Here is a 16,822-nt window from a genome sequence, read left to right on the forward strand (position 1 = left end):
TACTTAAGTCCAATAAATATTGATTGGGCTAACCTATTTAGTTGGGCTATAAATGATGAGCCCACTTCATTAGACCCAATATGTCATATACCTAGAGGCCCAGTTTGGTGCCACATGTCGAATGACGTGCCACGCCAAATCAAACATAAGAGCCATAGGATCATGCCACATGTCAAAATGACAAGGCATACCAAGTCAAATTAAAAGGCCAATGAAATCGCGCCAACATGTGCAAGTGACATATTCTGGCCAATCAATTGCGGCCTTGTCATGCTTCAATCTGATTGGTCGGAAAGAGTTTGTTCTCATCACAACTCTTTACTCCCATAACTATAAATAGGGGTCTTCATAACTTAGAAAGGGGACCAGAAGTTATAACAAGAATAAAAGAAAGCTCGTGGATCAAATGATGCAGATTTCTCTAAAGCTACAAGTATTCAAGTGTTCTAAGGAATAAAAGATCAAGACAAAGATTCAAGAACAAGCTGCAAGCCCTTGGATTAATATACGTCAAGATCAATATCAGACCTTAAGCACTTGGATTAAAGCAAAATAAAATTTAAGATTAAGCTCGAAGGCTCTTTTATTTACTATTAAAAAGAAGAATCAACGCATTTATAGAGATTGTAACACTCATAGTGTTTGAAATAAAATACTACGATAGTTATAATATTTTTCGGTCCTGATTTTATTTTTTCGACGCAATTTATTGTCTACAGATAGTATCAAGTGGTATTTGAAAATACGTTCCAGATTTCAAAAACATATAGATGTAGTATTTTTCTGTAGTTATAATTAAGAGATTTTGGTGTATATTCTTCTAATTTGCATGCTTGACCAGAAATTTGGTGTTAGTTCGAGTACAAGTTTCCCCTTCACAAACATAATTCCTATACCTTTTTTTTGGTCAAATAATTAATTCCTATACCTTGCAAGTTTTATTCTAAGTATTATTACATATTCATACTTTTTTGTCTTTTTAACTTCTAGTTTTTCTTATTTGCTTATGTAAGATTTCAAATTCTAAGCTTCAGGTTTTCATTCTCTTCTTCTACTTTTTTTACTCTTAATTATATAAAAGAAAAATTTGTTTTTTCTTTTGTCCGATCTGTTTTTGTCTTATAGGGATGGATGTAGACAAAGGAAATGGTGTTCTTTGTATTGACTTTCTTAGTAATATCTCATTTCCCAAGTGGCAGAAACATGACAAATTTTGAAAAGAAGCCTGCCTCTGAAAGAAGTGAAAGTCCCATAAATGTTGCCTGTTAGTTCAACAACGACAGTCTCTTTGAATGATGAATGAATGAATATATGTACTGAATCTGGAGATATATAAATATAATACATAGTATAGGAAGCTTCCTATTGCAATTCAAGAAGAAGATGGTCCCAATTAGTGGCCATTTCTAACTTTACAGCAAATGATTTTGGACTGTGAAAATTACTTTTGAAATTGACAACAGGTAGCCCACCAAGCTCCCAACATAGGTAGTTGGATATGCAGGCCATATTGAACCAAACCCAAAACATGTCGAATTTTGGCTAATTGCTACTATGTGTTTCGCATTTATGACTTGGTCAAGCCGTCAAGATTTCGGCAAAGTTCAAAATTCTAGCCATAGATTTTGGTAAACTTTTTGTGAAAATATTGTTTGTTTATGATTAATTTTTGAAAAAATTTTGAACTTTTATTTCAAGTTAAGTTTTCTGGTGAAAATTTTTCTTCCACTCACAAAACTTCAATTTTTTCTTAAATAAAATGCATGTCCAAACGCAACTTCAACTTTCAAAAGTTAGTTTGCAATACAACTTTAAAAACTCTTCTTTTTTTTTTTTTAAGCTTTAAAGAAGTATATATCCCAACGCTAGCTACATAATTTCATCATTTCGTGGGGAAAGTCCAAATGCCTACCTAATGTCAAAAGGGTGGCTAGTTGAACAATTTTATTTGAAAATTGTGCTGTATAAATATTAAATATCACTTTTTATACATACTTTAAGAACTTAAGTTATATGTATTGACAGTGCATAATTTTCTACATCATGGTAAAATTGACCAGCAAAAATAGATAACTCTTCTAAAATAGTAATGGTCTCCAAACGAATGAAAAAGAATCTGTCTATGCAGTACATCCTTGCTTTTAGATTTCCTCATAATCAGTAGTAGTAGTTTCTTTACAGGATAAGTGTCACCAACCATATAAAAGACATCTGCAGACAGTTGAAGATCCATATATTCAAGCAAGTGGCGGAGTCAGGATTTTCACTAAGTGAATTCAAAAAATAAAAAAAGGTAAAAATTAAAAGAGACTATGGCCAATTGGAATTATATTAGCAACCTCACAAAGGTTTTGAAGCCACTGAGCTATGCTTTTAGGTTGTGTCAAGAAGATCCAAACAAAATATACAGAGGCACAAAACTAAGTTTACCTTATATGTACAGTGTAATTTTCCGGCAAAGGGAATTCGGGTGAACCCCTTTAGTCCCCCTAAATCTGCCCCTGATTCAAGCCCTACTCTATTATGAAAACCAGATATATTACTGGATTCTGCATTGTACTAATGCCCTCCTCCACAGCCAGCCTCCACTTCTCTTGCTCAAGATAGTACCAAAAAGCCTATGTCTTTCAATGCCTGTGCCCCAAAAGAGGGCTAGGTTCAAGGGTACGCACCTAGTAGCTGCGAGCCTAAGATCAAAGGCAGTTCCAAAAAGGAGTTCCCTATTTCCAGCTTGATAAAGTAAAGTCTCAGTGCCAGTTGTAAGGTTAGGAAAGTTGGCATGATAGACCAACTCCCTCCACGTTAGGCCAAAGTGAAGATTAAATCGCATAGTGCTGCTTCAATTATAGGATATAGACTTGTAACTTACTGCAATTTCACTAACAATTGCATTACCCTTGACATCTTAATCTACGTTTGTTGTTTCGACGGTTCTATGCTTACGATCAGTCTCGCCCTGAGAAGGAAAAATGGACGATTGGTATTATGGTCTCTGTCACTATGGTCAAGTTTCTGCTTATGGTCTACTGTCGAAAGTTCAAAAACGAAATCGTAAGAGCCTGTGCTCAAGATCATTTCTTTGATGTCATCACCAACTCAGTTGGATTAGTGACGGCTGTCTTAGCAGTCCGATTCTACTGGTGGATTGATCCTACGGGAGCTATAATTGTGAGTTCACAATCACAACTCAAACACTTTTAATTAGAAAAGTTCAAACGATTTACACTGCTGGTAATGTTATAAATAGTCTAATATATTTTGTAATTTCAGATAGCTACATACACAATTAGCACGTGGGCGAAGACAGTGGCCGAAAATGTTTGGTCACTCATTGGAAGAACAGCTCCACCAGACTTTCTTACGAAATTAACCTATCTTATAGAATCATCACGAAGAGACCAAGCACACTGATACTGTTAGAGCATATACTTTTGGTGCGCATTACTTTGTGGAGGTTGATATAGTGTTGCCAGAGGACATGCTGTTGAACCAGGCACATAATATTGGTGAAACACTGCAAGAAAAATTGGAACAACTCCCTCATGTTGAGCGAGCTTTTGTTCATATAGACTTCGAGTTCACTCACAGGCCAGAACACAAAACGATGGTATAATGACATAGTGGTTGCAGCAAGTACACACAGAGGCAGATCCAGAATTTAAACTCTATCTGTTCAACCTTTAAGATTTTTAGCGTTGAATCATCATATTTTTAAAGTTATGGGTTCATATCTACTATTTGTTGCAATTTTAATAAATTTTTACACATAATTTTGTATTTTACGTCGAAAGTACTGGGTTCACATGAATCCACCGGCCTGGTGGTGGATAGAGTTCAAAAACTACTGTTTCATGTGAACTTAATACTTGTGACATGAAGTAAAAATATATAGTCAGAAACCTCAAAAATTTATTATGTTCTGAATGCATAACATTTAAAATAACAATGAGTTTAATGCTAAGAAATTTAAAAGGGTTGAACCCATTAATTTTACATCCTGGATCCGCCTCGGTCCACTGCCCGACTATCCTTGTCAGCCAGCCACTACACAGCTGCCACATCTCGTTATCACTGCACAACAATCACTACACAACTACTGCCACCGTTCTCTTCCACCAACTACGACCAACACAACCAAAACGTCACAACCATCACCACGGACCACCACTACTGACTCTGGAAAGCTCAAAAAGAATGAACTCTAGCTGGTGGATGAGCTGGTAACGTCGGTGGCTGGAGAGGAAGTCGTAGATCGCTAAGAGTAAAACTGTAACGAGGACGCAATAGTAGAGGGTGTAGGGTCAGCACTACTGGAAGAGGGAGTGTTGGAGCTTGCAGATACTGAAATGTTGGTTAGCATAGTTGAAATGGTGGGTGATGTGGTAGGTATTGGAGCAAAAATATGGCTATATCTCAACGACACAGAATCCAACTTCCAACGTAGAAAGAATAGGAAAAGACAAGCACCAAAAACAAGCCAAGTATATCCACTGACCTTAAGGATATTCACAGCCCAATTTAAGCAAGCATTCACAAGCAAGAAATTGAAACTTCCAAGATCAGTTGAAGGTTGAACCATTGCAAGACTCCCAAGCCAAGCTGCAGCAATACAGAAGAAAGCAACCATTGACACCAGTGAAGTCGCCCTGAAAATGTACTGAAAGAGAATACTGCATACCATTCCTACTGCAAATTCAATAATTTTCCTCTTCTGGTAAACATAGTTTAAAAAAGGCGACGAACCCCACCTGCCAAATCGATCCTTAAACGCTATATAGGTAAGGAAAAAGCTTACGGGCACGACTAAGTAGGACAAATAAATGAATACACTCCACAGAAAACTTGGCAGTGCAAGTTCAGCCAAAACCACACTTAACAAACCCCAACAGTAGCTATGATTCAAATACATCCGAAATGAAGGACACATTGGCCTTCTGTAAGCAAAACGATAGTAAAGATATCCAAACAGGAGAAAAGATAAGATGATCCAGAAGAAAGGAAGAAAAGATGGCAATGGAATTATCAAGATTTGTGCACAAACAATGGAGATTAAGGTCTTTCCTACTTGAAAAAGTCAGTATTGTATTGGGGCATGTGGCTGCTGATTTTCTAAAGCTGGTCGAAAAAGAAAAGCATAGGTGGATGAAGTGAAAACAGAGAGAGAGACACAATGGTTTATGATGATTGCGACGGAAAGGGGCAATGGATGATCTGAAATATCTGAGTCAGTTGAATTCAATAAAGCTACTGCTCATATGCAACAACAAATAGAGCTAATAAAGTAAGAGATCGAGAAGAACAAGATAGATGGGAGCTCCATGTAGTTGAAGAGAACTATCCTTACCAAATTTAATGAAATTCCTGAAAAGTTAGTGACATAGTTATGAAACTTGATGAGAACTGGAAAATTCTGGGAAAGTTATTGTGGACTTCTACTGACTTTCCTCAACAGCAAAGTTCGTTTATGGATATACGAAGTCACACCATTCAATTTGACTTGCTCTTCTTTTGCTTTCCATCTCAATATTAAAAGTTGAGAATATTAGAAAGATTTGGATCAAGTTGGCAGATTGAGTTATAATCCATTGTTTAGCCCATATTGATCAAACCCATCTTGACCCAAATAAACTTGGCATCTTTACATAAATAGCCGCGATATTAATTGTTTACTTTTTCTAGCCATATACATAGATTATACATATAATACATAAATTATGCATATATCATACCTCAACCGGCTATTTTTAGTTTAAGTGGTTGGGTAGACAGCTATTTGCATTAATTCTTCGAAGAAGGAACTTTGGGCAGTGTTGGGCATTAGCCCATTTATTTACTCAGCCAATCTTGACCCGCCCAACTTCAGCCCAAGCAGCCCATTTGCCCCTCCTAATTCTGTCACAGGTAGCTCACTACACCACTTCAGAGGACAGTGAACTGTTAACACAGAAACTTCCCAGACAAGAAACCGATGTCTTATATTATTAAGGTCAAGGTTTAGCTCTATAATAAAAACATGAGCATTGGCCTAAATAAATTCGCAGTAAAGTCGTGATCTTATATATGAAACGTAATTTATTTGGAAGAAGGGGAAAGGGAAAGGAACAAAAAAAGGAAAGAGGAAAAAGGAAAATTCGTGGCTGCTGCGAATTGAAAGATCCGAATAAAAGGAACACACGATGATCAATAGCTGGTTTGGCAGAAAAATCCTTTGCAAAACGCTTTGCGCCAAGGGTATAACCTAAAAATCAATGAATCAAGTTGCAAACCTTGAAAATTCGGATTCAAATCTCGACAAACACAAAAATACCAGTGATTTCTTCTTTATCTGCCTAAGCATTGGTGTGAGATTTACCTGATGTCTACGCTAATGGAGGTAGCAAATACTCACTTGAATAATCGATATGCTCGCAAACTGGCCCAAACACCACTGTCTCTTAGCACCTGCTTTATGATGAAAGTTGATCATCTGGCTTTACTATGTGGTCCAATATCATTGGCAAACTGGAACTAGTGGTGTGATAACTGATAAAACGGAGCAAGCATATAATAGTCAAACTCTTAAGTAAGCCAACCAGGTTGTCGGTGAGCTAAAGCAAATGGAAGAGAAATATTTTACATCCTTCTATCAGGAAATGCGAAAATTTCAGAATGATTCAACATGACCCTGAAGAAAATGCCTACCACATATATGTTTTGTGCAATTCAGTTCAAGGCAGAATGTCCAGGAACACCAAAAAGTCATACTCATTTTTAGGAAAATTGCAGCACCTACAAAACCAGAGTAGGCACAGAAGTACAAAAATGAAGCATTTATGTAGATTTTAGGAGCTTGAATCTACTAAACAAGGAGATCCCTCCATATGCCTTTTGATATTTGAAATTGGACATGTATAGCAAAATTTTTGTTACTTTTATTCCTCATCCAGCAGTAGAGAAGTACAGGATAGAAGCGATGACAACTCTTCTTCTGTTGCCAATCCAGAACCTTGCCATCGTATTCTACCAAATTTGTCAAGCAAAAACGTGTACCTGTACATTTGATATAGAACGGAGAACACTTAGAATTCATTTCTTCTGCTTAATCAGTAAGGAAACTGAGAGGTAATGTTAACATTTCATACCCAGTCAGAAGGTTCAATATTTTAAGTTCTTTCCGAAAGTAGTAATGGTCTCCAAATGAATAAACAATTTGTCTATGCAGTGCATCCTTGCTTTCGTCAGGGTTAGATTTCCTCATAGTTCGAAGTAGTAGTTTCTTTACAGGACTGAGTGTCAACAACCATGAATCTATAAAGGAGATCTGCAGACAATTGAGGATTCAAATTATCAACCTCTACTACCATTAAGAAAATGAGAAATACAGGAATCGTTGCATTTGACTTATGTTAGCAAAAAATGTCTAGCATACAATTACATGTGTATAGTCTTTAACAGACCGACACTAATAGAATTCATTCCCAACCAACACTTCTTTCATTCAAGAAGTGTGAATATCCAACGGTTTGTTACAGAAATATTAAAACCTTATACCATCCAAGAAACCTCTTCCTTCAGTAATAGAATATCTGTCTAATACTTACTCTTGAAACTTGCCTCTCTAGATTCCAGTTATTCTTTATCAATTCATATTCACAATTTATACCTTAGTTCCAAAACATTGAAGGCATAACAGTCAGAAACATGTTTCTGCATTTAAAATCACTATACTTCACGACAGTACCATAATTTTGAGAATGTCACTATCACATGACAGAATCATAGTCTCGAGCGTGAAATAAAGAGTCCTTTAGCTCAATTACAACGAACTCTAGAGAAAATCTTAAAAACCATAACAGGGGAAAATATATTTGCATTCAAATCTTATGCAGTTTTAAATCCTCACCAAACCCCATACAATGCCACTTCATCTCATTTACATCAGCAATGTTGGCTATGGTATGAGAGACATTTTAAATAAGAGAAAGGTGCAACGACCACCAGAAATTTGGGTCTTCAGGATACGATGTGGAATTCTACACTTTTGTGCTTATCTACAATTGTATAAAGATCTAAAACAGACTCCAATATGTAAGATACATGCATGAAGAGATGCAATTTTTTCATCTAAGACGTAGTGCTGCAATACCTCATAAAGCTGAACTCTATTGGAATCTTTAAATGTATCCAGAAATGGTTTACTCCAAGAATCTACCATCGCCTGCCAAAAGTAGTCAAAACCTCAGCAATATAATGAGAAAAGGGATACTGCAATAATTGATGTTATACATCACGCTTCAAATCAACCTGCATTATCTTAAGATAAGCATGGGAAGAGCTAGTTTCTAACAACTCTTACCCCACAAATGCTGCATCAGAAACTTCTATTTCTCAGAACTCTAAATGTACAGCAACTAAGTGAAATTTATTCATATGTTCCTATAATAATGACATGAACGAGTAACATAGTCCATTTCTTTTGGTGCAACATTCAAAGAAATCCTGCCAATGACACATTTTGGTAAAATTGTGACATTTTCAGCCTATTTATAGGTGCTTATTTCATTATGTATTCCACTCAATGAGGTATGAACCTGAAAATTACTGTAATAGAACCAGTGTTGATATGACTAACCAAATCAACTTTAAGTCATGTTCACATTTAACTCAGACAAACAGCCTACAAATGTAAGGCAGCCAATGACAATGCCTCATCATTGATAAAACACTGATTAATGTTCTAAGCTCTAAGGAATGTTAAAGCGCTTTGGCCATTCTAGTTGTCCAAGATAATGCGTCAGTTAAGAGTTAAGAGACAATATTAACCGATAGAGATCATTTCATAGATAAGGAAGTTCAAAAGGTGAAGAAAACTAGTAAGCCGGATGACAGGCAAATGGATAACATAAAAACTGCTTTTTTACTTCAGGCAAAACCAGCAATCAATTAAAGTTACTCTAACCTGTGAGCTTGCACGAAATGAAAGACACAACAATGATGCCTTTGGTGCTTCAGCTTTGTTTGCCTCAACGCCATTTCCAGCGGATGTGATGGGAAGCTTAAGGCTTGAACCATCTGAGTTACTCACCTCCAACGCAGGAAACTTCACAGCCGCCATTGCTGGAATTATTATCTTATTTGCAGTTGCAATCTATATTCCGCGATTTCCATTAGCAAAAAAAAAAAAAAAAAAAAAAAAAGAGAAAGCAACATTAAGACAGTGAATTTTTTTATACCTTACCACCATGTTGCTTCAACTCGTTTATATCAGCAAAGTAACCCCGGTTCATCTCATCTTTACTGCCCTAAATCACATTATATACATAAAGTAAATTTCAGAGTCCATTTACCATAAGTTAAACAGCACCCCCATTATCCCATTAGCCATACACTTTCCTTCTTAGTCTGTCGCAAAAGGAATGTCATATTTTCATATTTAGAAATAATTTAACATTGAACTTCTCATTTTACCCTTAATTTGATGATTTAAAGCTGCATAAGTCATGTTCAAAATCACAAGTTTCAAAAGTCTTTCTTTTTAAAACTCTCTGTCCAATCAAACACTGTTACATAAATTGGGAAGGAAGAAGTACAATACATTGAAATCGAGAAACTTACAGCCGAGCACGCTCTTTCTCAATTGCCTCCTTGTTTCCCAGCTGTAAACAAATGATTCTTCAATACCAACTTAATACAGGAAAAAAATTATATTGTAAACATTAACTAATTTACATACTCTCTATATTAGCAGAGTAGTTGAAAAATAAAAATTATAAAATGGACGACTAATAAAGAAAATACATTTCTATTTTTATTGAACTAACCTGGTAAATATCGAGGAAGCGATTGGAGGTCAATCGGCAAGGATTGCTTAAATGGATTGGAGAAACTAATTTCTCTTCTCTGGAAAAAAAGCTTTTTGAATGGAGAATTACAGCTGAGCTAAATCTCTTAAACCTCAACATTTTCAACGGTTTTCTTCTGTGTTTTTCAATAGGTTAGTGGGATCGGAGAAGGAGAGACTAAGGAAGTAGACTGGGGAACGGGTCATTTTGCAGGCTTTTACCTATACGGTCCAGGCCCAAGTTATTTAGAGAGTAACAAGTCCAAACCGTTAAAATATCATGGTATAGCCAGTTTTCACACTGGTCAATGAAAAATAGCCAGCGTTTATCAAGTCAATGAAAAATAGCCACTATTTTGCTGCAGCAGGGACCGATCCAGTATAATATACGGGAGTTCTTGTGCATTTGTGTACGAACTCCAGCATATTATGCTGGACCGGTATACTTTGCTAACTCCTGTAAAATTTGCGGGAGACTGGAGCACCAGTGCTCCAAACTCCAGTATATTATACTGGACAATTATACTTGCTGGAACTCCCGTAAAATTTACGGGAGTTCCAGCATAATTATGCTTGAACTCCCGTAAAATTTGCGGGAGTTCCAGCATAGTTATCCTGGAACTCCCGTAAAATTTGCGGGCGTATTTTTCTACTTATGCTGGAACTCCCNTATATATGATATATATATATATATATATATATATATATATATATATATATATATATATTATATATATACATATATATATATATATATATTGTGTAATGACAGTCTCCTCGTTTGATTCTTGTCTTTATTGAAAAAAATTACTTAGGTACTTTTATAAAATTTGCTTAAACAGTAAAAATAATTGAGCACATATATACTCTAAAATTCTTTTTTATTTAGGATTTGAAGAACTTTATCAATGAGCTGGGACTAATAGCAATATCTGCTTTGAGACCTCAGTATACATGGTAAAATAAAGGGGATCCTAGTGATTTTACATTTGAGATTTATTATAAAATCACCAAGTTCTCATTGTTAAAATTTTCATGGCATCAAGCATCCAATAAATGTTAAGGCACTTTTAATTTTTTATACAAAATATAAAAAAATATATTTCATGTCACGCCTTCTTTTTACACACTCCGAGGGTATATATAAGGGAGTTTTTCCACTTTAAGTGACATTATTCGAAATGAGATTTTTTATTCATTTTTATTCAGAGTCGCCACTTGGAATATTTTAATTGGTGTCCCAAGTCACCGGTTTATTTTAAATCCCAAATCGAGGAAATTTCGACTTTCCTTTTGAAGTTTGCAAACCAGAAATTCTGAATAAGGAATTCTGTTAATCCGGGAGAAGGTGTTAGGCATTCCCGGATTCCGTGGTTCTAGCACGGTCGCTTAAACTATTACAATTGGCCTATTATCTGATTTTAATACATGTTTTAGCCTGTGGTATATTTTAACTTATTAACCACTTTTAATTAATTTAGGAAGATTCAACGTTATTTAAAACGCGCCTTGAACCACGTCACATGAAATGCACCCGCGGTCCACGACACATTTTATTTAACGTTGTTGAGAATTGGAGTTGGGTCACTTGAAATGCACACCCGAATTTAGATAAATAACGAAAATTAATTTAAAATAGCGCGCCTAAAGCAACTATGAATTTTTAAGGTATTTTCTACACTAATTAGTATTAATGTGAGAGCCAAGGTTATGGATTTTATTTGAGGATCAAGTGATAGAGTTGACCACTAACATTATTTACATGGTTGATTCTACTGCCAGCATACTTATAACTTACTAACATTTGTTAATTTAGTTGCTAATCTTTGATAGGCGAGTAACTGCACCAGCTTATGATTTATTAAAGAAATGGGTTCAGTAAAGTAAATTCATTTGGCCCACATGCAATTAAAACAGAACTAACCCCCAAAGCCCATTCTTCCATCCTTAAACTGATAAAATATCATGGTATAGCCAGTTTTCACACTGGTCAATAAAAAATAGCCAGCATTTATCAAGTCAATGAAAAATAGCCACTATTTTGCTGCAATAGGGACCGGTCCAGTATAATATACGGGAGTTCTGGTGCATTTGTGTACGAACTCCAGCATATTATGCTGGACCGGTATACTTTGCTAACTCCTGTAAAAAATTGCGGGAGACTGGAGCACCAGTGCTCCAAACTCCAGTATATTATACTGGACAATTATACTTGCTGGAACTCCCGTAAAATTTGCGGGCGTAATTTTCCGGATTTTGAACAGTGTTTTCGCTCAGATTTAAAGTGGCTAAATTTCGATGACTTTTGAAACTTGGCTATTTTTCAACGACCAGTGGTAAATCTGGCTATTTTTGAATTTCTCCCGTCCAAACCCCTAGAACTAGTAGCCCAAATAGGAGTGTGAAATGCACAAATAGCCACTTTTACATTGCTAATGAGAAATTAGCCACCACCTCAAAACTAATCAACATTTAGCCATTTTTAGCATAAAATAAAATTTGGACTAAAGTACTCCTATCTAAAATACAAAAAAAATTTCACAATAGCTTAATGGAATCTCAACTTCAGTCTCACGAGTCTAGAGTTGATTTTGAGGTGGTTCAACTTCAATTTTTTTTTTAAATATGGCTTGGCAATCCCCAACTTCAGTCCCATACTTTCACTAATTAGTTTACATCTTTTTCTTAAATATAATATTGCTATGTTAGGGTCTCAAATTCAGTCTCACGAGTCTAAAGTTGATTTTGAGGTGGTTAAACTTTAATAAATTTTAAAAATATGGCTTGGCAATCCCCAACTTCACTCCCATGCTTTTACTAATTAGCTTGCATCTGTTTCTTAAATATAGTATTTATTTTGAATGCTTGATTATAAATATATGTGCAAAACGTTAACCTTCTAAAAAATCCAGTATCTCAGCTACAGTTATAGGATTCCCGCCAATTCTGTCTTCCTGATTCAACACTAAATTAAAATCGCCGAGAACTAACCAAGGGATATTACATCCTCTACTCTGATTCTCCAAATAACTCTACAATTCCCTCCTCTCTGCCCTTTGGTTAAAAGCATATACAAATGTCAGCAAAAATGTCACCTGCAGAGGAGTGTATCTCACTTTGCAAGTGATTACTTGTGCTGAGCTGGTAATAGGAGTTACATGGTAATAATCTTGCTTCCAAGTAATCCAAATTCTACCATTGTAATAGTGTTCTAAGTTTGTAACATACTGCCAGCCTCCAAATAATTTGTTTGCTAGACCCTCAATCTTATTTACTTTGACTTTTGTTTTTAGTAAACCAACCAGACCTATTTCTTGTTCATTGTAGAGGAGTCTGACCTCCTTCTGCTTATTAGGGCCATTGAGGCCCCTGATATTCCAACTTAAGAGGCTAACCATTCCCTGGGAGAGGAATAAGCTGGCCTCCCTCATTTCCAACTGAGCTTGATTGAGTCTGATCGTTGTTTCTTTCCTTGTCAAGAACATGGAAAGAATTTTGATTGATCACTTGCTGATTATGTTTGAACTGCTGCTTTCTGACATTCACTAGAGTAACCCACCCTTTAGTCCGATCAACTGGTTTTCCACTCTGCACATTGTGGTTCCTTACTAATCTGGGAGATGATTCAGCAGGTTCCATTCCTCCCTTAGTCATAGCTGCTGTTTTACCATGATGGAACTTCTCCTGATTCCCTGCTTCCTCAGAGTCCACCTTTTGCTTCTCCTTCTGTTCTTCTAGTTTCTCCTTTCTCACCTGCTCCCCTTGCTTTGGTGATCCAGGTTTTGTAACCTTCTTCTTCCTGCATTCCTCTTCAGAGTGTCCATACCTACGACATAAATTGCATAGTGTAGGTTTCCAATCATATTGGACCTTTCGCCACAATAGTACACTACAAAAAACGGAAGAATTGCATCGTTTTTATTACGGGCTTATTGGAAACCGCCACAATATTCACTCTACTAGCCCAGTTCTTTAGTCACCAGATTGTGCACTCGTAAAGCGACGTTTCGAACCGCTGCTATCTCAATTTTTAATTTTTAACATACTTTTTAGGTTTAGTTGGAAAAGGCATCTTCTCACAAATCAGAATTCCCTCCCTTACTCTCCTTCTAATAAACCCTAATCGTTGTAGTTCCTCTCTACCTCTCCGTGCGGTGCTTTGACAGACCATCATAGCCGGTGATTCTCTCTCTTTTCTCATCTCTTATTCTCTCCTTTCTTACTCCTCTTCTCGTCGGTGATTCGAATCACGGAAAGCAACAGCGAAGCAGTTGGTCTACAATCAAGCTATGATGGAGTTCGCGAACCTCTGTCGCAGCCTCAATGATCTCAACTCTCAACTTCAAACAAAGTTTATCCAGGTCATTTCTTTTTTTATCTTCTTTCCGCTATATATTGATGTGGATCTAGGGTTTCATTCTTAGTTTGCTTTGCTCTGTCAATATATCTGTTATATTTGTGCTTAGCTTCCCTTTAAAAAATATTTTATGTATTTTAAGGCACGAATTAATTTGAATTGTGGTCCAAACTTGGTTGATTAATGTGTGGAGTACTTATGGTCGTTTTCTGATCTTATTCTTTAGAAAATTTGAATTTGAAAAATTAACGCATCTGTGGGCTCAAGTGGATGATGGTATTTGGTGCGGACACTATCATGGAGGTAGAATATTGATTCCTACATTTTTCAGCCCATGATTGTAATATGACTTTTAAGATCTTGTGGCTTCAGATGTTGATATTTGTTAATTTCCGCTAAATGTTGGTTGCTTTTAGTATGATTTCTATTAACGAGCTCCTACTATTGTGATTGTACGACGTCCTATTTTAAGGAAATAGGCATTGCTTTAACTTGTAGCAGCAAGGAGATTCCAATATCATTTTTCACAAATACGTTTACCCGTCATTTATAGTCCAATGGAATATTCTATTTGATATGTGTCATGTTACTATATTTGATTTATTTGTGTATACAACAATTAAGCATGTTACAGGGGAACAAGTTGCAAAATTGGCGATTTGCATCTTTGCATACTGGATTGAAAATATCTAACTGAAGTGCGAATTCATTAGTTATCAGCTCACTTCGTCAAGCTTGAGTTCTAAATTTAACTGTCAGTATATCGTGTTATGACTAAAGTCGAATAACAACCTATTTTGGATGTGGCAAAATGGAAGTAACATCATTTTGGTTCCTAATTTTCTCGGGAGACATTCTATTAGTCCATCATCTTCCATGTTGTTTCTTTTGCATTCATTTTATCTTGAATTTTTCTTTTTATTACCCAACAAAATTGTGTGAGATCAAAGTGGCAATGACGTTTTGGTGAGATGTATTTTCGTTACCCAATGGATCTACAGGTTATACAGGGACATACAACATTTGAACAGTTGATGAGAAGGTATTCTTCTGCTCCTTACATCTCCTACTTGACTCTACCCCATTCTTTTGGAGCATTAGGACATAGTTTAGCTGATAGAAGTACAAGCAAGTTTTTAGTAAATTGATCACATATAAATAGTCAGTATGACTACAATTTTTAAAAATGGTATCTTATTTGAGAAAGAAAGACAAAAAATGCTTATCAAAGTGTTATCCGATGTAATTAGTCTTCTAATGTCGATGCTGAAAGTCCTTGTAAAAGAAAAATTCTACTCCATAGCTGCAAAAAAGCACTTTGGATGTGCAAGGAGTCGTATATTAGCAAAACTATTAAATTAAGTGTGATATACATGTCCTTAGAGTGACTGGTGCAATTGTTATTTTTACTGATTTTTGGCGACTTTGGAGAAACTGCAAAAGGAATTTATGCTTGTCCTATTGCGAGTTTATATTATTCACTAACTTAAACTGGATCAATCATAATGCAGGAATGAAGAACTTCAACAAATTAGCTAGAGAATTCACTCAATGCCTCCAAATTATTGATGGTAACAATTTTCTTAGGATACTTGCTTTTCTCTCAAGTAGCTCAAGACATTGCTATGTCTCCTGTTGCTCTCTGTTTTTATCATGGTCATTCATTGAATTCCTTTGCTTGCTTGAAGTTTTTAAGCGTTGTTTAATACTTGTTCCATATTTACATCATCAATGTTGGTTCTTGATTTCTACTGTAAAAATAAAACTTAGGGAGGAAACTGTAGAAATGTTAAGATCCAAACTTCGACATTACTTAAAGTACTTGCTGTACTTTGCTAACTATTAATTATTTTAGTTAGTGCATATACTTACCCAAGCTATTGTCATTCTGTCAAAATTTCTATTTGTTTTGAATGATGTCTTCATTGTATCATTTCGACAAGAGAAACACCAAAGAGGGAGCATGCATTACTCTTTCCAGTAAACATATGTCATTAAGTACTCAAGTTTGTCCCTTTATTCATATAGAATCTATAAGTAGCAGCATAGGTTTTGTAGTGAATGTACAAATTTGAAATCTGTTGCTACTATAGCACGGAGAATTTCTACGGTGGGTATGTTTAATTTGATGCCTTTCTATTATTTATGATTATATGATTTGTTCAAAGTAGACCATTTGTTCAACAATTACTTCACATCCTGAACTCACTAACTTGTTGTTTGTTGTCTCATAATTTTTACCAGTCATCACATTTTGGAAATAGCTGGCCAAGAAGATCATCGTATTGGAGTAATTAACAATGCGGCTCACGCGAGTGCTCATTGATCATTGTTTCTGTAATAGATTTTGCCTTTTTGTCCGGTTATCTAGATTTTACTTCAAACTTGTACATTTTGATGATGTAATTTTGAAATATTTTTTATACTCAATAAATATTTACCTGATTAATTTCAATTTTTGTGTCAGAAATTTATCAAGTATTAGACAAGTTTTGAAGTATAAGGTGTAATAACATGAAGCTACAACGGGATTACATAAATTTATTAAGCATTAGGCAAGTATGGATGATTATGGCAGTTGTTCAATACTTTTACGGCAGTTTTTAGCTGCCGCAAATTTATTTTACAATTGCTGAAATATGTAC

The 16,822-nt window shown here is 35.6% G+C and overlaps 1 protein-coding gene, 1 long non-coding RNA gene and 1 pseudogene across 9 annotated transcripts; 2 read left to right on the forward strand and 1 right to left on the reverse strand.

Moving 5' to 3' along the window:
• LOC109236060 lies at nucleotides 2,902-3,827 on the forward strand (annotated as a pseudogene).
• Nucleotides 3,890-10,015, reverse strand: LOC109226722. 8 transcript variants are annotated; one of them, XR_002068118.1, is made up of 10 exons: nucleotides 9,801-10,015; nucleotides 9,595-9,635; nucleotides 9,213-9,276; nucleotides 8,939-9,127; nucleotides 8,126-8,197; nucleotides 7,122-7,300; nucleotides 6,910-7,029; nucleotides 6,682-6,768; nucleotides 6,389-6,522; nucleotides 3,890-4,599 (listed from the first exon to the last, which is right to left on the reverse strand). XR_002068118.1 is itself a non-coding variant. In XM_019391582.1 (7 exons), exons 1-7 carry the CDS (start codon nucleotides 9,939-9,941, stop codon nucleotides 6,912-6,914), a joined length of 804 nt encoding a protein of 267 aa, XP_019247127.1. In that variant the 5' UTR covers nucleotides 9,942-10,015; the 3' UTR covers nucleotides 6,564-6,911. The 8 variants fall into 8 exon arrangements, 1 of the variants encoding a protein (XP_019247127.1); XR_002068115.1 differs by having other exon boundaries at nucleotides 3,890-4,267; nucleotides 4,496-4,599; nucleotides 6,682-7,029; XR_002068113.1 differs by having other exon boundaries at nucleotides 3,890-4,341; nucleotides 4,496-4,599; nucleotides 6,682-7,029.
• Nucleotides 13,897-16,555, forward strand: LOC109241066. The gene is made up of 4 exons (XR_002070180.1): nucleotides 13,897-14,181; nucleotides 15,179-15,219; nucleotides 15,689-15,748; nucleotides 16,422-16,555. It is a non-coding gene; the product is annotated as an uncharacterized LOC109241066 (long non-coding RNA).

This window comes from Nicotiana attenuata, chromosome 1 (genome assembly GCF_001879085.1).
Source record: "Nicotiana attenuata strain UT chromosome 1, NIATTr2, whole genome shotgun sequence".
NCBI classification, from domain to species: Eukaryota; Viridiplantae; Streptophyta; class Magnoliopsida; order Solanales; family Solanaceae; genus Nicotiana; species Nicotiana attenuata.

Coding starts and splice junctions, on each gene's coding strand:
- LOC109226722 (XM_019391582.1), bottom strand. CDS start 9,941: ATGTTGAGGTTTAAGAGATTTAGCTCAGCTGTAATTCTCCATTCAAAA. Junction 9,636..9,800: donor GCTTCCTCGATATTTACCAG/GTTAGTTCAATA, acceptor ATTTGTTTACAG/CTGGGAAACAAGGAGGCAAT. Junction 7,030..7,121: donor ATATTGAACCTTCTGACTGG/GTATGAAATGTT, acceptor TCAAATGTACAG/GTACACGTTTTTGCTTGACA.